Genomic DNA, 25,828 nt, shown 5'->3' on the forward strand with positions numbered 1-25,828 from the left:
CATTCCATGCATTGATTAAAAAGTTACACAACACTTCCAACCCAAGAGCATGCATATTGCCACTCTTTGTAAAAGATTTTTTCCGCAGTGATCATCCATTCGTTCCAATGTTGACACACACAGTCCTTGAATGGCTCTTTGAGGCAACTATCAAGTGGCTGCATCAGTGAAGTCAGTCCTCCTAGAATTACTGCAGAATCAGTGAAGGTTGCTACCAACTGTTCCTTTGTGATGGGAGTCAGGTGAAACTTGAACATGTCCCACACCAGGAGACTTCATTTTTCCTTGCAGCCCACCAGGCTGCACACTCCGTATGTGATCAAACTACAACTTGACTTCTGTTTCTTCCATCCAACCCTTCTCATGAAGAAGAGAAAACCTACAGTGTTTGGTGACATTGATGAGGATGAGGATAATGATAAGGTTGATGAGGATGAAGCAGAGGAAGAGGAGCGACAGAAGAGTAAAAAAGGGATGAGGAAAGGCAAAGGTACAGACAAAAAGCAGAAAAGTTAATTCCAAACACGGCCCACAACATGGAAGGACATAAGCAATTCTCTTATACCCCATTATGTCCACTAGCCACCTTTATTGGTAGAGAGCCCATTTGCCTATTTTTTGAGATTCTTCACTCCTGAGCGCATCAAACACATCACCTACCAAACCAACCAGTATGCCACACAGCAAAATGTTGCTACCAACTTTACTACTGAAGACAACGAGATCCTCTGCTTTGTGGCCATCCTGCTTTGCATGGGGATTTCCAGTCTACCCTCGGATAACTACTGGGTCTTGACAACTTGAGTACCCCAAGTGGCTGAACTCATGTCATCCAAATGCTTCAGACTCCACGGTGAACATTGCATTTAAGTGACAATTCCCAGATTCATGGAAGTGTGGACAGGTTCCACAAGGTACGTCCCCTCTTCACTAGCATCACTAAAGCCTTCCTGCGTGAGCCTCAGACTCCAAAGCAGTCCATTGGTGAAGTCATCATGGAACTGGCTCCTCTTACTTGAAAGGACAGTCATGCCCTTGAAGGTGTTGCTGCTTTGATGGCTTCCTTCTGTTTCAGGATGGTGCCTATCGTAGACAGATTTCAGCCATACTCCTTCACAATAACACTCAGCTGCATGCCACATTCATACTTCTTGATTATCTCCAGCTTCATTTCCATAGAAAGCAGTTCATTTCCATAGAAAGCATCCTCTTTTTCTTTCCTTGAACATCAGGAACATTCTTGGGACCCATGGCTATAGAATTATGGGTTGAATAAAGCAACACAAAAACTGAACAATAGCGAATGCCGTAACGAAATACTGGCGGGACACCAACAAAACATGCGACTGACGCATGATGGGAAAGATTTGGCCAATAGGAGGGCAGGATCACAGTACTGAGTATGATGGTTAAAGATTCTGACCAATAAGAGAGCAGGATCTTATGGCGTGTCTATGGCGCAAATTTTAAAATTTTCTGCATGCGGGAATTTTCAGTTTTATTTCTTATCTTTCATATGCTGAATATTTATTTGTAAAATTAAGCAAAAAAATCTTCACATATTTCATAAAATGAAATTTTCGTATACAGAAGCTTTCGTATCTAGAGGTACCACTGTACTGGTAAAAAAAAAAAAAAAAAAAAAAAAAAATTACAATGAAATAATGTATGGATTAATAAATCAAGAGAGATGTCATCTACAAAACTTATTCATAACAGTGTGAGGCATCCCAAATGGGCTGAGTGGGGTCCGTTGAAACTTACCCAAAAGGGCCATATGGGATACTTCATTGCTTGTAATTATTTCAGAAACTAGGCATGGCATAAAAAAAAAAGTCTTATATTGAACAGTAGAATAACATACTAAAAGCTAAAAGTATTTTTTTGAATTCTTGTGAAAACTGAAGTAGGACTGAAGGGTTTAAAAAAAATTGTAAAATTTTTTAAGGCTTTTTCCTAATTTGAAATTGGCTTTGATTTTTATTCAGCTTGCAGTGAAATCATTACCAAAAGTGAATAAGTTTTAAAATAATGCTTTATTTTTCAGGTGATCATGATGGTGGGGTTGCCTGCTGCAGGTAAAACAACATGGGTAGAAAAATATTGCCGTGAGAATTTGTGCAAGAAGTACAATGTGTTGGGTACAAATTCACTTATTGACAAGATGAAGGTCAATGGTTTGCCACGTCGCCGAAACTATGCTGGTCGCTGGGATGCACTGATTGACCGCTGCACCAAGTGCCTCAATAAGTTGTTGGAACTTGCCTACAAGCGCAGGCGCAACTTCATTGTTGATCAGGTGAGCACACATTTTGACACAACCTAGTCTTTTGAGCACGTGTATGGTCCACCAAGTGGCCAATTGGCCTGGCAAGGCTCAGCAGTGCTTAATGATGGCTCTGTAGCAGATTATTCTGTTGTGGTAAGTACAAATTAACAAGTCAACCAGCTGAGCAACAAGCAGTAATACAACATCAGTAGCAACATATGATGGGCAGCACTCCATTTGGTATACGGTGAGTCCACGGTAAGTCTGGTAACTATGGTATTTCCTTTCAGGTTCTTAAGGTAAGTGTCCTAGAATTTTCAGGTCGAAGCATCTTTGCTCAGGTATGTTACCTAGTTTTTTTTTTCCTACCACCTTCCCAACAACTCACCATCTCTGGAAAAGCAGCAGGTAAGCTGTTCAACATCCATTTGTAAGGATGATAGTAATTAGGTTACATACAGATTATGGTGTTCATAAAGACCAAAAATTTTAAGCAAATTAGGTTAGAAGAAATGGAGTTTTTTTAGTTAAAAAAAAAAGAAAGAAACTATGCTGTTGATCTTAGATTTAAGGCTGCAGGCAAGACTTGAGGATTATCAAATTATAAACATGAATGATGGTTAAGATATATAATTAACAAGGTTTACATAGTTAGTGATGATAACTTCAGCCTGTTGATTACTACAATGACTCCCAGTACTTAGAATAATTTGCTTGATAGAGAAAAGAAAAAGAGTGAGAGGTGAAGTGGTTTATATCTACTAAAAAGAATGAATTTGTCAGTTTTCAAGACTGTATTAAAAGCTGTTACAGAAAGAGAGAGAGAGAGAGAGAGAGAGAGAGAGAGAGAGAGAGAGAGAGAGAGAGAGAGAGAGAGAGAGAGAGAGAGAGTCATAAGTACTAAGCAAGGAATAAGTGACTCAAGATTTGTGGGATGAAATAATTTATAGCCATTTTCATTACTTAAGGGAAAATTTATTTGTTACTGGATGACTTTGCTTTTAGCATTATCATAAAGACTGATTTATATGAATTGTATGTATTGGTATTTATCAAAATCTTACTAAAATATGTACATGTGACACTGATTACTCCCACTTGATTTCACCTCATTCAATGCCATAAACCATTAATAACAGTAATGGTAAACAGTTTGGCAACTATAATTTAGCAGAAATCCTATTACACTGGAAATGCTACTATTTTATATAGTTTGCATGTTATGTGTGGCAGTGCTGTTCAAATATATTGTAACAAAGTGTTCACCCATTGAAATCAGTTTTGGAGCAATGTAGATGAAGCTTGAATAGTTATTGCATTGCACAGCTCCATACAGTTTCTTGAAATGTAGTTTTTGATGGTGTTTGTAGTAATATAGATGTGGTACCATGAATTTCAAATATAAATTTATTATAATATATATATATATATATATATATATATATATATATATATATATATATATATATATATAAATATATATATATATAATGAAGAAAACCATTGTTTTGAGGATCATATAGTGTGTATATGGCTTGATTAGTTAAAATCCTTAGTATTTTTCAAGAATGTCATACTTGAGGTACTTTAATTGTTTAAGCCCCTTGTTAGGGCTGTAAATATATGTTTTAGATGAATTTGAATGCACATTATTGTATGAAAATTATTTCCATAGAAAATTGTTTGTAAGTTCAAGTCAGAGTTTAGCAGATGTTGCATTAGGTTTGGCCACTTTTATGGCATATGGATATCATGTATTGGTATTAACACCTCATTGTTAGGACCAGGAGCCTTTTTTTTTACACATAGATGAGTTGGTAAATACATGTGAATGTGTAATTTTCACATCTATTGGTATTATTTGTTGGATCGAATGTTTCTTATAGTGTAAGAATTGCTCACATTAGGGAAGTATTCACACACACACACACACACACACACACACACACACACACACACACACACACACACACACACACACACACACACACACACACACACACACACACGGCCCGGTAGCTCAGTGGTTAGAGCGCTGGCTTCACAAGCCAGATAACCGGGGTTCGATTCCCCGGCCGGGTGGAGATATTTGGGTGTGTCTCCTTTCACGTAGCCCTGTTCACCTAGCAGTGAGTAGGTACGGGATGTAAATCGAGGAGTTGTGACCTTGTTGTCCCGGTGTGTGGTGTGTGCCTGGTCTCAGACCTATCCCAAGATCGGAAATAATGAGCTCTGAGCTCGCTCCGTAGGGTAACGTCTGGCTGTCTCGTCAGAGACTGCAGCAGATCAAACAGTGAATACACACACACACAGCAACGAGTGTGCATAGTTTTAAAGAAAATTGGATAAGTGTAGATATGGAGACGGGGCCACACGAGCATAAAGCCCAGGCCCTGTAAAACTACAACTAGGTAAATACAACTAGGTAAATACACACACACACACACACACACACACACACACACACACACACACACACACACACACACACACACACACAGAGCAATGCCAATATAGACAGAGATGCTGATGTATTACAAATGGAGGAGGGAGAGGGAAAGAGAGAGAGAGAGAGAGAGAGAGAGAGAGAGAGAGAGAGAGAGAGAGAGAGAGAGAGACATATGAGGGGTATTGATAGAAAATAAAGTAGAGTGAATGTCCAAGACATTCAAGAAATATAGCTTTCCATAGTGGACTACTGAGATCTGGAATGATTTGAAGGAAGAGGTGGATGTCAAATAGTATAAACATGTTTAAAAGAACTTGATGAATATGGATATGGAGACAGAACGAGATAATCTTTCGTTTGTGGTCTGTACAGTACATCTTTTGTTTGTGGTCTGTACGGTACAGCTAAATAAATAAGGTACACTCACACACACACACAGTAATGTACACCTCCATTATCGCGCCCTTCCATTATTGTGTTTAGGCATTATCGCGCACTTATGAAAATCTGCAAAATTCAGTTTTAGGGCATCTGGAAAGTCGTTATTGTGCACTCACAGTAGTAATAGTAGTAGTAGTAGTAGTAGTAGTAGTAGTAGTAGTAGTAGTAGTAGTAGTAGTAGTAGTAGTAGTAGTAGTAGTAGTAGTAATTGTTGTTGTTGTTGTTGTTGTTGTTGTTGTCACTCTGCTCACCACAACCATCCCTTAGTCTCACACGTGTATTCTGTTGTTCAGAGCTGGTTTTTTAGGAAAATTTTGGGATTGAGGCACCAGGACAGCTAGTGATACATGATAAATGTCATCAAGAAGGTCTGTGTATGCTGTCATGCTGTCAGTTAGGGATCATAACTATAGCAATGACAATTCTTTGTTTATTCCAGCTGAGAGGTACACAAAAGCGTTTTATATAGGATATGTGCTGCAGGGACCCCAGGGTGCGTGGGAAATTGCTTTCAGACGCAGGCCTTCCAGGAATGGATTAATCTGTTTTATATTCATTTGTATGGGGAGAAATGTTTTGATTTTCAGTGAAACTTTGAACAGAACAGTTTAGTTCAGTAATCATGTTCACTTTATGCAATTTTTACTTTACACGATCCATTCAGGAACTATCCCTCGTATAAATTGAGAAATCCATGTATACAGTTTTTACGATGATCACTTATCTCGTATTAAACAGTGATTATTTACCCTGAAGTGTATGACATGTCTTTTTCTTAAAGCTACATAGATAGAATACAGATTCATTGCAGTTTATGTAGCCATTCAGTCTTTACTAATCAGAAGAGATGACAGTAAATTTATTCATGATGTATGGGACCCTGTTAGAGATTACAGTACTTAAGATGTGCTTAGTAGAGATGATTCTGAATAATATAGAAGAGTGTAAACATGTGCTCTGGAGATATCATGTGACTTGTCAAGTTAAAAAAAAAAGAATAAGTATTTGATTTTGTATGAAAATGTTTATTCACATTTTTGGCAGAAGGTAATGACTATATAAAGGAAAATGGATAGATAGTGGAAAAATGAAGACATGCAGAGAAAAAGGATGAAGCGAGAGGATGAGGTACATATATGTATACATGATAAAAAGTAACATTAAAAAAATACTAACTCAGGAAGGTATTACATAAGGTAATTTTATTGCTCTTAAACTGAACGAGCATAAAATTTAACTTAGAAAATTAACATTTTTGAGTTCTGAATAATTGGGCTGTTTACAGCTAGCTTGATTGTACAGAAAAAAAGCTGGGCTGTTAAAAAAGATAATTCTTCACATAATTTACCATAAAATTTACTAATAATATATTAGAAGTATTTTCAGCTACCATAATTGCACAGAGAGCAAGAAATTTGGCAGAAGAAAATCAGCAATGTTTCGGATTTGAGATTTACAGTAAACCCCAGTTGATCATGGCACTCACTAAGCACTGAAATCCACATTTTATTGATGCTATATCTAAAATTCCTATTTATTATCTATATATTAACCTGTAAAACTAAGCAATGTGATTGTGGTAGTCATACCCATGGTGCACAATTATTAACATTAGAAAGGAAAATAATGATAACATCAGTAGTAATAATGATGATAAATAATAATTTTACTGTTATGAGATGAAAGACTGCATGGAAAACCATAGGAAAACCAAATGTTAGTTCAATACTGGAGGTAGCAGTTGGTGAGCAGTGAACAAGCATTTCAGTGAGCTGGTAGATAGTTGTAGTGGTGAGGGAGCTGGTGGATGGATAGATGTTATGATGAGGAGAATGTCTAGATAAAGTACTAAATACTTAAAATTTATGATTTATTTTTGTTTGTACATTAGACTACACATTATTTTCATGTAGTCTAACAAAGTAAAAGTTTCTTCTACTGTAACAAAAAATACAAATGCTTATTTGTAATAAGGTAGGGGGAATAAATTCTCTCATCCTGAATTCCCAAACATCATTTTAGGACATATGGGAACAAAAATAAATCTGCAAGGTGAAAAAATAACCTTCACACCATAATGTAAGTTGCAGTTACACTATTCTTCATATATATATATATATATATATATATATATATATATATATATATATATATATATATATATATATATATATATATATATATATATATATATATATATATATATATATATATATATATATATATATATATATATATATATATATATATATATATATATATATATATATATATATATATATATATATATATATATATATATATATATATATATATATATATATATATATATATATATATATATATTAGAGATGTACCGATGCATCGGTATCAGTATCGGAATCGGCAGTATCGGCCCATTTTTTGGGTATCGGTATCGGCTTATTTTATGCCGATACTTCCAATACCTAAAAGGAATTTACTACTTAGTGATATATTCGATATAAGATATTGATGATACCAAATTAATATAATACGGCGTATTAAGTTTCCGTGGTGATTACCTTATGTCATAGAATACTGTTTTCTGTGGTAATAAGCCACAACCTCTAAATTGGACGTGTATGAAATGCGTATAGGCTGAACTCCGGCATCCTGTCACACGGTCGGTCATGAGTCACCACGCATTCTCACTCTCAGTCAGACGCTGCTCCTCCACCCACACAAAGTTCACACAGGCGAAAAGCTTGTTTTTGAACTGTAATCTAAGAATGTCAAACTTCAGATATTGAGAATGTAACAAAATGATTTGGTATATATATATATATATATATATATATATATATATATATATATATATATATATATATATATATATATATATATATATAGTTAGGTATTTTGCATTATTGTAAATAACAGCATATTCTTATTTGATTTATAATTAACAGTGCTAGCCTTTTCCAAGATATCATACTGGAATAGGTGGAAGCTCGAATCATATATGTATATTAATTTTAATGCAAGTTTAATTTTTGAGTTATTTGTGTTAACCTAAGGATGTAAAAATTCCATAATTAAGAAAGTAACGATTCTGTTTTGTAATCATGTGCATTGTGTATAATTTGTTGCATATTAATTATTTAAGATCATAGCAATACACTAGAAATTTAGAATAAATTAAACTTTTTTTCTATTTAATTGAAAAGATTAGGTGAAAGCTCATTTTTCTGAATTGGTCTACTAATGTGTAATGAATTAATATCAAAGGATGTCAGAATTAATTAAAGAGAAACATACACGACAAAATGAGTTTCTTTTGCTAATATTTTGTGTGTTTTACAATTTTGATAATTTAAAAAATATATTTGATCGCCAAAATATCGTCAATAAAATTAATTGACAAGAATCAGAAGACTGAGAATATTCATTACAATTACTGAGTAATTTACCTTTGCAAATGGCTTCAAAAAGCTTCTAGAATTGCTTCTATTTCACAAACGTTCTCAGAAGGACTTACAGCATCCCCTAAAACAAAGCCTCCCATCTGATAATGCTCGCCGTCCAGCAACTCATCCTGGTGTCCAGTACAGTAATCACTATAAGTAGTAGTATCGGTATCGGCCCAATTAAGTGGTATCGGTATCGGAATCGGCCAAAATTTTGGTATAGGTACATCTCTAATATATATATATATATATATATATATATATATATATATATATATATATATATATATATATATATATGTATATATATTGTAAATTTTGGGTTAATAACTAAAATCACTACAGGTATTCACTGATGAAGGATGAGATGAGAGAGATGATAAAGTAGTTGCAGTATGATGCTGCTGGTAATGTACTGCACAATGAAGCAGAGCAAAAAATCAGTACAGATATTCCCTGATGAATTAAAAGATGAATAAAGAAGATGAAGTAGCTATGCAAGATGATGATGATGTACAGCAGAGTGGAGCAGAGCATTTACAGCTTTTCAAATGGTGAAAGTTAGTAAAAATAAGTGTTCAATAGCTGAAGTAGACATGGCAATGTAGCTAGAGGAGACACATACATTGAATTGGAAAGTACGGGTCTGTAGAGAGGTGGTGTGGTCCTGCTCCTTCCTTTGAAGATGCATCTACAGCCAATCAGAGACACATGAAAATAGAGTATTTGTATTGGCTACTGGAAAGGTTCCAGCCAATAATGTGCCACCAACCAATAATTTGAGTATTACTAAACTTGCCATGATTTAGCTTGTATTATTATCAAATTTAATAGCCAGTATTTTTCTGCATTTGAGTGAGATTTCCTGCATTTTAGAAATATGTTCAAATGAAAAAAAGCAGTTTAAGCCTTTCAAGTTCAGGATGCATATTTTGCATCCTCGTAGTGTTCATGACACATCCTAAGGCACGGATACTGTGTCTTAGTTGTGTTCTGCTTAGATGATGTTTTTATTATTTATTTATTTTTCCTGGATTGTGTAAGAGGTCATTCAGAATGTAGGTCATACATGATATGTTGACTTACTTGACTTTATCATTGTTACAAAGGTGTATGGTTCGCATATACCAATATAGGTACTGATGCTCCTTGCTGGCTTTTTATATTTTTATTTATTTAATTTAATTTAATTTTATTTTTTTTATTTTTTTTCTGCAGGGGGAAGGCAGTACCCATTTGTAAGTATAGGATTTAGCATGATTAGTTTACCATAAAAGTGATAATTTCCTGTTGTTTGTCATCTTTAGAAAATGGCCGGGGTCAGGCTAACTATATTTTTTTCTTTAAAATTTGTGTGGGTTTATTTCATGATTTATGCACCTACTATGAAAAATGACTTACTATTATCATTCTTGGTTCCGTTGAGAGAGAGAGAGAGAGAGAGAGAGAGAGAGAGAGAGAGAGAGAGAGAGAGAGATGCCTCTGAGTCAGGTATCCCCCATCATCTTCCTGCCCAGTTATGGTGCAAGGGCCATTTTCTATTGTCCTGAGTGTAGAGGTTAAAAGTGAATTGGTGATAGTCCAACTGAAAACCAAGGGATTTTATTTTCTCTCTCTCTCTCTCTCTCTCTCTCTCTCTCTCTCTCTCTCTCTCTCTCTCTCTCTCTCTCTCTCTCTTTTACTAAGGTGTATTATACAGGGTTCAAATGTATGTGAGTGTGTGTGTGTGTGTTTATTTGTATATTTATGAATTAATTTATTCATTTAGTTCTAAATTGCTTGGCAAATATACACAGAATAAGATTCTAACAAGCCTAAGCACATATCAAAAATATTTAGTATCAAATATTTCGTTGTATACAAAGCAGTGTGTAAATTATACATGACCATAATATATTTTACACGGAATGCTTAGGACCTGACACTCTCTTAACTGCAAAAATTTGACCTATTTGGGAACAGATTTGACTATAGTTTATATATTTTCTCCTTAGTAATTTGCTTAGGTATGCTGACAAACATTGTCTGGCACACAGAAATTTATGTTGTTATTCTCTAATCAAGATTGAAAGGGCATATCTTTTTAAACAGTAGCTGTACTAGTGTATATTCTTGTTTACCACAAATTGTAGAATATTAAACAGTAATTTCATGATAATAGTAAATATTTATTAAATAGCTTAAACAAGATAGTAAATAAGAAATGCTAGTTTAAGGTCATGGCATATATAGACAACAGCCAAGCACTGCACTTGAAACATACGCAGCAGTGTTATAGGGTATGTCAAAAATTGCTGTGACTAGTGAAAATTCTTGGTGTGTAATTTATTTTATTTTATTTATTTATTTTTTTTTTTTTTTGTTTATTTATTTATTTTTTATTATTTATTTATTTATTTTATCATTATTTTTTATGCAGAAAAAAAAAATTGCTGTAATTGTTTTACTGTCTTGGATGAAATTGTTCTTTAGTTGTACTCATTCATTGCAATTGATGTTGAATAGAAAAATATTCACTTAAAGTTGGGACATTATGTGATTATTGTGATGAAAATTAATGTTCTTGACATGCAAAGAGAGAGAGAGAGAGAGAGAGAGAGAGAGAGAGAGAGAGAGAGAGAGAGAGAGAGAGAGAGAGAGAGAGAGAGAGAGATTTGAAGAGCAAGAGTTTGAAAGTAGTGAGGTTTAAATGCTAGGAGCACTGAGATTTAAGATGAAATATTTGGAAATCTGTAACAAGTTAATAAGGGATGGGAGTCATTGGAAAGAATTACACAGGTCTGATATACACTTATTGGAATAAAGTAAGCGATGCACCATGTATGAGTAGTATGGTTTTTTGTGCAGTGAAAATATTAGTTTTGAATTTAGATAAGGCTTTTAAAACAGCAGTAATAGCTGCTTGTTTGGAATTCAAGCTTTATAACCTTCTTTAATTGCAGAGTGTCAACAAGAAGGGTAAGTTTATTTAGGGCAAATTAGGCCATGCACAGATATGATATACCATTGCTTTAAAATTTTATTGGAAAAAAAAAAGGAAGTGAGATAGAGACAGATATAGAGGAAAGTAGGAAGTATTTTGGGAAAAAATATATGGATAAAGAACGTGATTGCTCATTTCAGCAGGTCGAAATGGCGAGGTTTGGCAGGTACGTATGTTATCAATTAAAGAGGGAGGGAAGGGAAAGGAACAGAGGAACTGTATTAATCTGTTCTTCCAGGCTGTTTTTACAGAGGAGACTAGGACAAAGTAGTCCTTAGGTTTCGGGCATGACCCAAAAGCCCCAAAAATGCCTAATGTTTATCTCCTCTGGTACGGGACAGACGAATGTTTACCCAACGGCTCAGAGGCGTAAAATGAAGGGTTTTGCCGGCTTCAAACGTCGTGCTGTTGTTATTTGTCCCACTGATGAGGATCTCAAGAAACGAACTGAGAAGCGAGAGAAGGAGGAAGGCAAGGATGTCCCGGACAAGGCGGTGCTAGAGATGAAAGGTAAATAAAGCCCCGCAGGTAACCACAAAATGACCATGGACACCTATTGTCATTGTGTTGTTGTTTGTCGTTGTTGCTGGTTGCTGCCTCTCCTCAGTGATGAATAATGTTCTCTGAATTATTGTAATTATTTTATTTTTAGTTTCATAATATGTTGATGCTTGCCCCCTCCCATCTTTTATTGTTGGTCTTGATAGGTATCATAAGATTTCCATTTTTTTGTATTTTACTTTTTTTTATTATATTTATAATGTAAGGAACACGGGGAGGTTTTCATTCGTTTTGAACAACAAAAAATCCTCCAAGAAGTCCTCTTTTACAAACATTCAATTAAGCATATGTTTTATATTCTGCAATTGCAGGAAAATGAATGATTAAAACAAAACTGTCATCAGTCTTAAATATTGAATCCAGTTAAAGCTTGTTGGATGTTATTATGTTTGCAGAAAACAGCACAATTGCTGTGAAAGGGACTTTAGTAAGAGAGTGTCTCCCAGGTAGTATAGACAAGTGTCTACTTCCCACTGATTATTACTGAAGATGGCACAACATTCTCCTGGTGCGAGTGAGAGCCTCCAGTGTGGTCAAGTTGTGAACAATCATTGAACAGTTTTCCTAATGCACAGCCAACTACAAGCTGCCTGAGGAAGGAGAGCTGTTTGATTCGGTGGAGTTCATAGAGCTGCAGCAAGAGGAGAGTCTCAAGCTGGTGGAACAGTACAACAAGGAAGGTGAAGATGCAGGCTTTGGTCAGAAGAAAGGCTTCCGTGGGGGCTTCGCTGATCGCCGTGGAGGCTTCATGGATCGCCGGGGAGGCTTTGGTAAGATTTAATGGTGTTAGAAATTTGAAGGTATGCGTTATTTTTTTTGTTTATTTTTTTTTTTTTATTTATTTTTTTAAGGTGTTCTATATTTTAAAGTCCTCTCCTTTCAGCTAAAGCTTTCTTTACAACACAAAACAGTTAACACCAGAAGCAAAGTATGCAGACTTTATAAGCATCTTTGAGAAAGTTAATGATAAAAAAGAAAAAAGAAATTGCAATTTCTACCCAGTTTAGAGATTAGATGTGGCTGTAGAATAAATTAAGATTGATAATTAGGTAAGGACTTACTAGATGGCAGTCAGAGTTAAAGAAATATTTTTTTTTAAAGTTAGGAAGAGTGATGGAAAATGACAGGAAATGTAAGGGGAAAAAAAAGAAAGAGATCAACATATGATATTTATGGAATTGTTATCCAGATGATATAACATGATATAAACTAGGTATGATTTGAAGCCTTGGTGGACATACTCTTTAAAGCTAGTGAGGGTATGGACAGCTTTATTCATAGGATAGAAGAGAAGATGAAACAAGGCCTTTATTCAAAGTAGAGCTTTTATCAAAAGTCTGACTAAATTATTCAACTTTGTTAAAAGATGGTAGTTGTGTTATCAGGCTATTTATAGATGAAAGAGATGGCAGTGGTGCCATCAGGCTATATATAGATGGAAGAGATGACAGTTCTACTATCTGGCTGGTTGTTTATAGACAAAAGAGATGGCAGTGGTGCCATCTGGCTGTATATAGATAGAAGAGATGATATTGGTGCCATCGAGCTGTTTATAGATAGGAGAGATGGCAGTGGTGCCATTCAGCTTTTTGTAAATGGAAGAAATGGCAGTGATGCAATCTGGGTGAAATAAATGAGGAAAAGAGAAAAAAAAAGTTATTAGAGTTTAGTAAATTGTAGAAGAGTTCAGCATTGCACCCTGCTTTGCTGTATAGGTGATCAGTGATGGCAAGACAAATGGGCTGATACCAAAATATTTTGGCAGGCATTAGCTTTCCATTCTCCCAGAAAGAAAACTTAATCCTTAAAAGACAAAAGACATCTTTAGTTAATGGAACGTAGTTCATTGCTTTATGGGGGTTAGTTTCAAATTTGCACATGAATTTCTTGGCCATGAATATCTTTCCCTCACAATGATGTCTCTCGTTGAGCCTCACTGTATGACCCATAGGAGAAAAGTCATTCCTCTTCCTCTCATTCTTAGCAAGAGGGTAAGTGGCCACACGTCATAAGGGCAAACATGGTCCAAAACTTCCTTTTGAAGTTGAAAATGCTTTTAGGAGAGAGTTAGCAGTTAGCCTCTCAAGCCTCTAAGGAAAGATTAAACACTGGTAGAAAGTGTTTCACTTATGTTTATCCTTTTAACCATATGATTATTATTTTTCTTGTGTGTCATAAGTGACAGACAACAATATTATTTCCTTTGTGTGTATTTAAAAAAATTATAGATTTATGCAATGATATCAGTGCATGAGATACTAGTGACTGAAGCAGATATAGGAGACTCAGAGACTCAAGTTGGAGCCCCAGCCAGACAGCTGCATGGCGTGTAACATTCTGAACACATACTGAGAAAGTATGGAAAAGTTACTACACTTCACCACAGAGACACCACATCACCATCAAAACTAACCTTTCTAGAAGGAATGTCTGCAAGGAATGTCCTAATCTTATAAAGGTTAAGGGCTCTGACCATCGGGGCACCTCCTGGGCATATGGTATATCCTGTGAAATCTTAGTACAATAGAACCATGTGTTTTGAGTGCCGCAACTTAAAAGAAATGCGAGATATGAGCCATTGCTTGATTGATTTTTTGCTTTGGCTTGTGATTCAAAAATAGAGTTGTGAGCTAGCTAGCTCCAGGTATACATTTTGCATACCACTTCTCATGTGGTAATGTTTTGTGCATTTTATAATGTTATGTAGCCAGATTTCTTTAGTCTGACAATAGGCTCTAAGCAAGTAAGTGCAAAGGATAGTACTGAGAAGAAGCAGATGATGTCCATTGAATTAAAGAATACAATCATAGAAAAACCATGAACAAGGTGTGCGTGTAGTGGTCTTAGCCAAACAATACAGCCAAAGTACTTTTACGGTTTGCACCATACTGAAACAAAAGGAGTTGATAAAGGCTATAGCTCCAGCCAAAAGCTTTAAAATAATGTCTATGCTTAGGAATTCTTCACAAAAATATGGAGAAGCTGCTGTTGGTGTGATTGACAGAAAAACAACTCACAGGAGATAGTATAAGGAAGGCTATCATTTGTGAGAAGGCACATGTCATTTATGCTGATTTGCTGCACTAAACTCTAGACACAACATTGGAAAAGGTACTGGAAAACTTGTTTAAAGCCAGTCTTGGCTGGTTTGATAATTTTGAAGGAAGGACCAGCATTCACTCCTTCATGAGACTTGGTAAGGCAGCAAGCTCAGATATGAAGTCAGCTGAGGAGTACAACAAAACGGGGCAACGGTTTCCTAGTGGGTGGGCTTTGAGATAGGAGGTACTCCAAATAGTATCTCCTTTATCCCATAAATTTCTGTGAAAAAGCCCACATGGTATAAAAAAAATACAAGTATAGTAAAACTAAATTGTACTGACCCGTAGGGTATTGTTTGCCATTCTGCCAGATTTCCAACCAAAACATTCAGCCTATACTACCTATGGTTCTTTAATCACAGTGTTATCAACAAACGGCATTCTAAGAATTTTCTGACTATTTCATTAAATAGCAGGTGATGCAAATAAGTGTTATATACCAAGTCAAATGAAGGTATTTCATGGACATGTATGACGATGTGGCATGTCAGGACAGGCGACGTTGCCAGTCGATCCTAGGCGGGATTTCCCCTGGGGGAAGGGGGAGGAGTCAGGTCACCACGCAGGTGCAAATCGACTCGCTTCTCATCTGGTCACCATGATGGAAGGATACACTGACACTTCCTCGTCTGTGTGTTGTACAGCCAAACCAAGAAGTTTGTCTACAGAATTAATAAATAAAGCTTGCAAGGACCACTTTTACCAATAAATCAAGCAAGGAAGAGGACAGCAGGTGCAGCTGGTATATCTGAAGGCACAGTGAAGAGGATTTGTCCCAGTGCAAACAAGATATACACCACACAGCATCACAACCTTATCAGCATTTCTTTTCCCCACTCATTGTATTACACTGGGTATCTCGAGAGGACATAATAGTAAATATTTGGTAAATTATCAGCCTCATTTTCACTTTTATAATCAGCACCTTAACTATATTTAATTTACCTATGGCATCTTCATGTCTTGTCCATTACATATTTTTTTTTAGCGAAGTCATGCATTAATATGAATACAGAACAGTTATTCTGTTTTCCTTGAAGTAATGAGAGATATGGCAGTATCGCATGGATTATAGGCCTAGTCCTACAGGTTAGTACAATTTAGTTTTACTATAGTTATGAAACTTTTTAACACCAGATACTATGGGCAAACCTTCTTTCTGTACCTGAGCATACTTCCATTCACCTGCACTCAACGTTCGGGATGTAAAAGCAATTGGTTTCTCCTCTCCCAACTCCATGTGGTGTGCCAGAACAGCTCTCAAACTGTGTGGCGACACATCTCAGGTGAAGCAGGAGGGGCTTCATGACATCATAGTGCGCCAACACTCTGGAGCTCGCCAACAGTTGTTTAGACTGGAGAAGTGCCTGTTCCTCATCTGGTCCCCATTGCCACTTAACGTCCTGCTGTAATAGTTTGTATAAAGGGCCAAATATTGTGGAAAGATTAGGAACATAGCTGCCATAATAATTTACAAGCCCTAAATATACCTTCAATTCAGTGACATTCCTTGCTATGGGTGCCTTTGTGATAGCTTGAACCTTCTCCTCAAAAAGCTGCAGACCCTCAGCATTAATTTTATGGTCTAAATAAGTGACCTTGGGTGCTTGGAAAATGCATTTCTTTAATTCGACCTCACCCCTGTTGCATCCATACATTTCAAAACTTCTGTCAGGTTATTTAGATGTTCCGTTTCAGATTTTCCTGTTACTAGTATGTCATCCAAATTAACTACTATGTGAGGAATACCCTGGAGCAAATTTTTCATCTCTGGAAAATTCCAGGTGCTGAAGAAATCCTATATGGTAGACGATTGTACACGAATGATCCCTTTTGTGTTTTTTATTGTTACATATTTCGTAGATTCCTTAAATTCCTTCGTAATAACATAGCTCTATTAATTTTTGAAGATCAGCGATGAAAGAGGACACTGATTTAGTTGGCTGCTTGAAGTGCTTCATGATTACCGATGGCTTTGGACACGGGTGATTTTTCATTAGCGCTTTCAGGTCACTGAAACTTTTGTCCGTTGGCTTTCTTGGTAGACAGAGTGACCTGATTAATTTGTAGGTTCTTGCCCCACACACAGCCAACAGAGTGGATTTCTTCTTCTCTTCCACAATGTCGTTAGCATCAAGGAAATGCTCCAGGTGTTCCACATATTGAGTCCAAATCTGAGCATCTTGGTTAAATTCTTCCACCTTTCCAGTAGTCGCCATCCTCATCGCCAATGTAATAGCTGCAGTCAGGCGGAGTAAAAGACCAAGTAACAGTGGCAGGGAGGTCTATTACTGGAGTGTAGTTACTCTATAAGGCTAGAGCTTGACTGGTCTCATGCTGGAGTTAGTCTCACAATTTGACTGCTCAAGCCATAACTGAAACAGCAATCCATTATAAACACAGTGACTGATACAGTAAACCAGTAGCTGAAACAATAACCCCTTATGAACATAGTGATTGATACAGTAAACCTTACAATTATAACAACCTAATTCACTTCTAAAACATTCTGAAAAAAAAGGAAGAAAAAAAATTTTTGGACAGCTTTTTTGTGAATTGTCGTGCAGTTGAAGAGGGAAGCATGGCACTAAAGGCAAATGGCAGTGAAAAGAAATAAGTAAAAGTGAAGTAAAAAAAATTGTACAATTAAATTCAGTAATAAGTTGTAGTATTACTAGCATAATGAGTAAGTGACGTTCAGTGATTAAGTGAGAGTTTATGGCAAATAAAAGTGATTGAAAAAGCATGAAACGAAACGAACTCTTCCCACATCTCCGCCTACCTCCTCCACCCTCTGCTTTTGCCCGCATCTTCCATTAGCCCAAGTCGTCTGATCTCCAAGGCAAATATACTCTATAAAATCAGTTTATTTATTCATATTCTCTTTTGTTTAGTTTTGATATGTTTTTATACAATGCAGGTATTCCTGAATATATGAATGTAATTGGTTCCTGAAAACCAACCATAGAGCAAATGATCGTATAAATGAGAATGAATACAAAAAATGGTAATGTGTTGGAAACCTTTATATAAATGTGTTGTCTGAAACCCATAAGGCCCGTGAAATATCATATGTAAATATAGTTATTGTATAAAGTAATAAAACATGTTAGAAATATTAAAATAAACAAGGATAAAACAATAAAAGTAAACAAAAAATAGAAATGAATTTTGTACCAAACTTCCACTGCAGTGTCGGCCCTCCAAACTTATAAAAATCATGAAATATCATGTTATTACATCATTGATTGAATTAATAAAAACATGTTACATAAATTATAGACACAAGAATAAAGCAATAAAATAAAGATAAAAAAAGAAAACATGTACTTATTGTAGTGTGTCTGTGATATTACGCATGATCATTCATTGAAAAAAATGCTACTATACATACAGTGAACTCCTAGTCACATGTTATAGTCCATGTTAGAGAGAGAGAGAGAGAGAGAGAGAAAGGGTGTTACCAGCCATTCTCAAAGTCAGTCACTGGCTGTCATAACTACAATTCGTTTCTCAAATTGCAGTTGACTATCATTCATTAAGATAAATGCCACTGCAGAAGCTGCATGAGTGTGTGTGTGTGTATGTAATTCATCTCGATCATCTGCTGGTCACCCAGCCAGTCTTCCCCATTACGGAGCGAGCTCAGAGCTCATAGACCGATCTTCGGGTAGGACTGAGACCACATCAACACACAACACACACCGGGAAAGCGAGGCCACAACCCCTCGAGTTACATCCCGTACCTATTTACTGCTAGGTGAACAGGGGCTACACATTAAGAGGCTTGCCCATTTGCCTCGCCATTTACCGGGACTCGAACCCGGGCCTCTCGATTGTGAGTCGAGCGTGCTAACCACTACACTACGCGGTGTGTGTGTGTGTGTTTTTCTTACAATGCACACTCACCTCCATCACCAAACACACCCACTTTCCTGCCTACCCCCCCCCCTCTCTCTCTCTCTCTCTCTCTCTCTCTCTCTCTCTCTCTCTCTCTCTCTCTCTCTCTCTCTCTCTCTCTCTCTCTCTCTCTCTCTCTCTCTCTCTCTCTCTCTCTCTCTCTCTCTCTCTCTCTCTCTCAAATCCAAGATGGCAGATTCCGAAAAGCAGCTGAAGTAGCTCCAAGCTTTTCTGCTTTTGCTGAAGAAGGCAACAACTGTGGTGTCCCTACCGCATTTTTGTATTTGTGAAGTCCTATAACTTTTTTTTTTTTTTTTTTTAATGTAGGGAAGAGGGCCAGCCAAGGGCAAAAAAAAGAAAGTTAGAAAAAAGCCCACTTGAGCGCTTGCTCTCTAAAGAGTAAAAAAAAGTGCCAAAACCGTCAGCCAGAATTAGGAGAGCAAATGCATCGATACCTCCCTCTTAAAAGAAGACAAGTTGTAGGAATTCGGAAATACAGATGCAGGGAGGGAGTTCCAGAGTTTACCAGTGAAAGAGATGAATGATTGAGCGTACTGGTTAACTCTTGCATTAGAGAGTTGGACAGAATAGGGATGAGAGGAAGAAGAAAGCCTTGTGCAACATGGCCGCAGGAGGAGGGGAGGCATGCAGTTAGCAAGATCAGTAGAACAGTTACCATGAAAATAGCGATAAAATATAGAAAGGGATGCAACATTTCGGCGGTGAGAAAGAGACTGAAGACAGTTAGTCACAGGAGGGGAGTTGATGAGACGAAGAGCTTTCGATTCCACCCTATCAAGCAAAGCTGTGTGACTGAAACCCCCCCAAACATGCGAAGAGTACTCCATACAGGGACAGATAAGGCCCTTATACAGAGTAAGCAGTTGGAGGGGCGAGAAAAAACTGGTGGAGACGCCTCAGAACACCTAACTTCATAGAAGCTGTTTTAGCAAGAGATGAGATGTGAAGTTTCCAGTTAAGATTATGAGCAAAGGACAGACCAAGGATATTCATTGTGGAAGAGGGAGACAGTTGAGTGTCATTGAAGAAGAGGGGGATAGTTGTCTGGAAGGTTGTGTCGAGTTGATAGATGGAGGAATTGAGTTTTTGAGGCATTGAAAACTATTAGATTTTCTCTGCCCCAATCGGAAATTTTAGAAAGATCTGAAGTCAGGCGTTCCGTGGCGTCCCCGCGTGATCTGCTAATTTCCTGAAGGGTTGGACGTCTCTGAAAAAACGTGGAAAGATGTAGGATGGTATCATCAGCGTAGGAGTGGATAAGGCAAGAAGTTTGGTTAAGAAGGTCATTAATGAATAATAGAAAGAGAGTGGGTGACATGACAGAACCCTGAAGAACACCACTATTAATAGGTTTAGGAGAAGAACAGTAGCTGTCTACCACAGCAGCAATAGAACGGTCGGAAAGGAAACATGAGATAAAGTTGCAGAGAGAAGGATAGAAGCCGTAAGAAGAATTAGTGGAAAGAAAGTATAATGAGGTTGTAAAATTGAGCAGGGATTTAAATGAGGACAAAAGTGAGCTATCAAAAATGAGCTCCAGGGTGGAAGAAGTGGTGGGTGACATGAAAGGACTGGTGAAGGGAGAAATCAAGGAAAATGCCAACCTAATAAGAGAAGAATGTGAAAGGGCTTCCTCAATTATTATATCAGGAATACAAGAACCAGTGATTGAAAGTATAGTTAAGAGACAAGATCATGTCAAAAATATGGTGCATAAGATATTTGATGAAATAAAGGATGATGAAGACAGATGGATGGAAGATATATTAGATATAAGGCGAGTGGGTAGATACAATCACGATAAGAGAAGTTGTAACAAAAGACCTGTGAAAGTGAGATTCAGCTCTGAAAGAACTGCAAGGGAGGTGCTGGCCATGGCAAGCAGGCTCAGAAGGATAGAGGGAATGAAAGAAATCTATATAAATAGAGATATGTCATTACCAGAGAAAATTAAAGTTCAAGAGATGAGAAAAGTTGCTAGAAGTCAAAATGAAAACAGAACAGATGAAGAAGCTAAGAAATATTTTTTGCTATAAGGAGGGGAAATGTGGTGAAATTGTTCAAGAGAGGTATGTCAGTAGAGGTGGAAGGAGCCATAAGAGGGATGATGGCCTCCAGGGAGTAGTGACAAGAGGTGTGAAGGAAGAAGTCTTTGTGGATCTAAGGTTAATTTATTTATAAGCGTTTTCAGTAGCGTCACCGCAAGGCCAAACATGTTTGAGTTATTGCTGAACAGGAGAGTGCTGAGGACACTGTCGGTGGTGCCAGACGACCGTGTCACTGTGATCTCAATCCCTGGGAGAAGTTATTGTACAAATCAGTCGCCTGAGCCAGCGCTGTGGTCAAGACGTAAACACAGCACCATGGTGGAAGAGTTTGGGGATTTATTCCTTGATGGGGAGTATTAGAGGTCACCAGTGTTTCATCATTTGTATATGCCGAGGGCCAAGCAGCGCAATACTCATAAAAAACAACAGGTCTTCTGTCCTTGGAAGTGGTTTGATCTACGCGGGCTTGTTTTGAAGGTGTTCCATTGTTGATGTATGGCTGCGGTTTTCTTACGCCTATATAATTGAATTACGTCAATACTTGGCAGATAATATATTTTACCATCATTCATTACTTTATGATATAAGGATTTGCAACAATATTATCATTTTTTCACCTAATAATAGAAAAGTAACTCCACTATTGTATCGAAGTCACGACTAGAAGTATGGAATCAGACAACACCCACAAGAAGGACGGATAGATGCGACATGTCACCAGCTACCACCAGCTCCTTAATTTATTTCACGCCGTATCTTTTTTATCGGTTCTCTCCAGTATGCGGCACAATATGTAAATGTAAATCTACATCTACAGTACCCACTTCTATGGCCTAACATGTGTCTTATTATTCAGTTTTATTCGAAATGTAACTCCTTCTTGATCTCATTCCATGAGGTTGATGGGGTTGCTCCACGCTGATTGGCTAAAAAGCATTTGCCAAACGAAAGCAAACACTTTGGAAAGGCGTTTGCTCGCGTTTGCGAAAACTTGCCTCTGTTTGACTCCGTTTGCCCCCAGCCGCGCCGCTACTGAAAACGCCTTATGTGGATGGCATAAGCTCCAAAAGACTAGAAATAGCAGACTTGCTAAGGGAAAGAAAATCCCATGGTATTTTGTATGGTGGAAACTAAAGTAAAAAAAGAGATAAATTTGGAGTTGTTTGGCTGGGAAGGATATAACATTTGGAGGAAAGACAGAGTGGGTAGATTTGGTGGAGGAGTTTGTATTCTGGTCCACAACAGTTTAAGTGTGAAAAATATAGAGATTGAGTCTGAATTAGCTGAAGTGTTAGCAGTGGAAATTACAACGAAAGAAAATGAGAAAATAACAGTGATGGCAACGTACGTAGCACCATACACAAGAGCTTGGACAAGAGAAAGCCAAGAGAGAATGAGGAAAGAGACCTTGGATACCTTAGAAAGATTAATCAGAGGATCAAATCGCATCATACTTTGTGGTGATTTTAACTGTAAAGAAGTGGACTAGGAAAGAATGGAGCCGAAATGCGAGGAAGGGAGTTAGGGAGCTAAAGTATTTGATCAAATGAGAAAATGCTCTGTACCAACACATCAAAGAAATGATAAGAGTTAGAGGAGATGATAACCCATCAAGATTTGATCTTGATGGGTTGATTTACTAGAAAGGAGGAAGAAATAGGTAATATCACGATTGAGAGCCCACTAGGAAGAGGAGATCACGTAGTCCTAATATGTGAAGTGTGGCTCAGATATGGATTGGAGTGTGAGTCCCAGAAAACTGCGATTAATAAGTACATCTTTAAGAAGGCTGACATAGAGAATATGAAGAAATATTTTAGGGAGAGGAGGTGGTTCGAGAGGATTTTGGAATTCCCGACGTCAGATATTCTTGGGTTGCCATTGATCGCTAGCTGTTTTAATACGCGACTCGGTATACAGCCAGCCAGCTCGCAAGAGACACACATTCTAAAATTCATATCATAATAAATTTTGAGGTATTGAGTCTTTGTACTGCAAAACATTAATTTCAAGTGTTTATCCTAACATTATCCATATGATCTGGTAATACACACTCTATAAAAGTGTTATTATAAGCTTAATACTCACAGTCGCGGTTTCAATGCTCTTGCATTTTTTACTAGTCTCAACTACATATTTGGTTTGAAATATTTTTTCATATAGTTCAACAGAGAGCACTGTTTCTCCTCTAAATATTACAAAGGAATACATTCTGTAATAATCTTGGTAAAGCAACATTTTTGTTGCGAAGGCATATCAAACCGAAAAGACTAACTGAACTCAGGAACACCGAGTCCTCTCAAAACACCAAAATAACACCGCGGCCCGCGGTTGTTTGGGAGCTCGTGTGGAGTAGGGTGACCAGACGTCCCCGGTTTCCGGGGACAGCCCCGGATTTCAGTGACCTGTCCCCGGCTACTGCTGTCCCCGGTTTTCTGTAACTGAAAGATCACTTGATGCGTTAAAAAACTACTCCTTTTGATTATGATAATTATGTCCTTTTATCATTACTCTTTTAGAATGTCAAGAATAAGGAGAAGGCCTTTGTTTCCGTGAAGACGGTGAAGTGTATAGCGGACACATTTTAACAGCTAATGTGTGTTCATGATCTCAGATATTTCATCAGATTGAGATTTTTTTTCTTTGCAACTTGGGTAAATAAGGCGAGAGAAACTTTTGATTGCTGGTTTAGAAGTGGTACGGATAGTGTCCCCGTTTTAGTTTTTCCAGTGCAAAAACACTATATGTTTTTACCTCCCTGAACTGAAAATGTCCCCGGAATTTGTCTCAGAAATCTGGTCACCCTAGTGTGGAGTGTTCTTAGAGCTGGAACAGAATGCTGGTTTATACATGTGCTGTAGCTGACTGCAATTCTATATAAAAAAAGAAAAACCAAGGCGTGAAAGGATGGACTGTGTTTCCCAGGAAGAAAGACGCGGCTCGAAAAAGATTATGGGAGACACAATGTAAACGAGGCCCGACGTGGAGAGCTACCAAGGACCATGCTATCTGCTCAAAGCACTTCATAGATTGGTGCAAAGGACCGTCAGCATCGCGTCCAGACCCTGAACTGTTTGCCTATAACAGGTGGGGAGCAGGTAGAAACCTGCTTGATGTTGTTCACATACGGAACCGACAATCTTTCACTGAAGTCATACAAGGATTTTGCATCAAAACATCGTGTTTATTTGATATTCGTCACATTTTCTGGATTTGATTGCTAATTAATTAACTTGAACCAATGAAATGTGCTTGCTTACTGAAAATAATGTAATTCACTCAAGGTGATGAAGTGTCCCAAAACTGAGACCATGAACCAAGCATTTTTGGCTCGTTTTGCCATATTACGTTCTCTGTGCTTGGTGAAGCTGATTAGAGATGTTCCTAATAATTTATTACTTAGTTTGATAGCACATATATGACGTAAAAATTTTTTCCAGCATACCGAGTTGAATGTGCTAAATTAAGTTATCTGGCAAATCTGGCAGCTTTTCAGCACTTTCTGATGTTGGAAATTGAATACAGAGGCAATGCTGGAAGAGGTACTGAGAGTATACGACGAAGTGGTTCAGAAAACAGTCCCTTTATATAAGCCTAGAGAGAGAGATAAAAAAGTATGGTTTAACAAGCGATGCAGAAAAGCCAAAGAAGAGAAAGATAGAGCATGGAAAAATATGAGAAAAAGAAGGAGTGAAGGGACAAAGGAAAAGTATCATAGAGCACGAGAGGAGTTGGGATGGAGTGTAGGGGGTGAGGTAGCAAATGCATTCCAGAAGAAAGATGCTAGACATAAATTAGATAGGATAAACAGAGATAGTGAAAAGATTAGGAAAGATTTCCAGGTGCAAATAGGAGAGAATAAGATTAGGATTCCAAATAAGGAGACAGCATCTAGGAAGGTAGCTGGACTTAAATGTTTTTATGTAAATGCCAGGAGTCTTAGGAACAAGAAGGACGAGTTATCTAGTTATATAGTTGAGGAGGACTTCGATGTTGTATGTGTCACAGAGGCATGGGTAAATGAGGAAAAGTTTAGGAAAATAGGAAAGAATATGAAGTAGATGGATACATTATGTATTTACACCAGAGAATTGGTAGGATAGGTGGAGGAGTAGTTATTTATGTAAAAATCCTTCATTTCCAGTCAGGTTAATGGTATTAAGGTAGATAACAGAGTAGAGTCCTTATGGCTGGATGTTAGAGTAAACAAAAGTAAGGTTATTAGAGTAGGAGCTTTTATAGACCACCTAACCAGTCAGCAGATGTAGACAACCTTATGGTAGATGAGATAAATAGGGGTGTACTAGTCAGACAATTATCTTAGGGATTTTAATCTTAAGTCAGTAAACTGGGAGAGGATGGTAGGAGATGCTAGTGAAAATAAGTTTATGGAAAGTTTTCAGGATAACTATTTAGTGCAGATGGTAGATAAACCTACTAGGGGAGGAAGGTTTTAGACATAGTACTAACAAATATTGAGCATTGTTTAAAGGAAGTTGAGGTAGGAGAGACTTTAGCAAACAGTGACCATCATATAATTAGATTTATCATTAATTCCAGTAGGGATAATATAGTGAATAAGACTAGAGTCCCAAACTATCAGAAAGGCAATTATGGTAGGTTACGT

At 37.2% G+C, this 25,828-nt stretch overlaps 1 protein-coding gene across 1 annotated transcript in view; it reads left to right on the forward strand.

Moving 5' to 3' along the window:
* Positions 1-25,828, forward strand: part of LOC123505349 (heterogeneous nuclear ribonucleoprotein U-like protein 1) — a 160,084-nt gene that overhangs the window by 77,810 nt on the left and 56,446 nt on the right. The window contains exons 8-10 of the mRNA XM_045256567.1: positions 2,048-2,299; positions 11,912-12,080; positions 12,707-12,901. Of these exons, the coding sequence (XP_045112502.1) occupies positions 2,048-2,299; positions 11,912-12,080; positions 12,707-12,901 (616 nt within the window). The remainder of the gene's footprint in view (positions 1-2,047; positions 2,300-11,911; positions 12,081-12,706; positions 12,902-25,828) is intronic.

Source organism: Portunus trituberculatus, chromosome 18 (assembly GCF_017591435.1).
Source record: "Portunus trituberculatus isolate SZX2019 chromosome 18, ASM1759143v1, whole genome shotgun sequence".
Taxonomy (NCBI): domain Eukaryota; kingdom Metazoa; phylum Arthropoda; class Malacostraca; order Decapoda; family Portunidae; genus Portunus; species Portunus trituberculatus.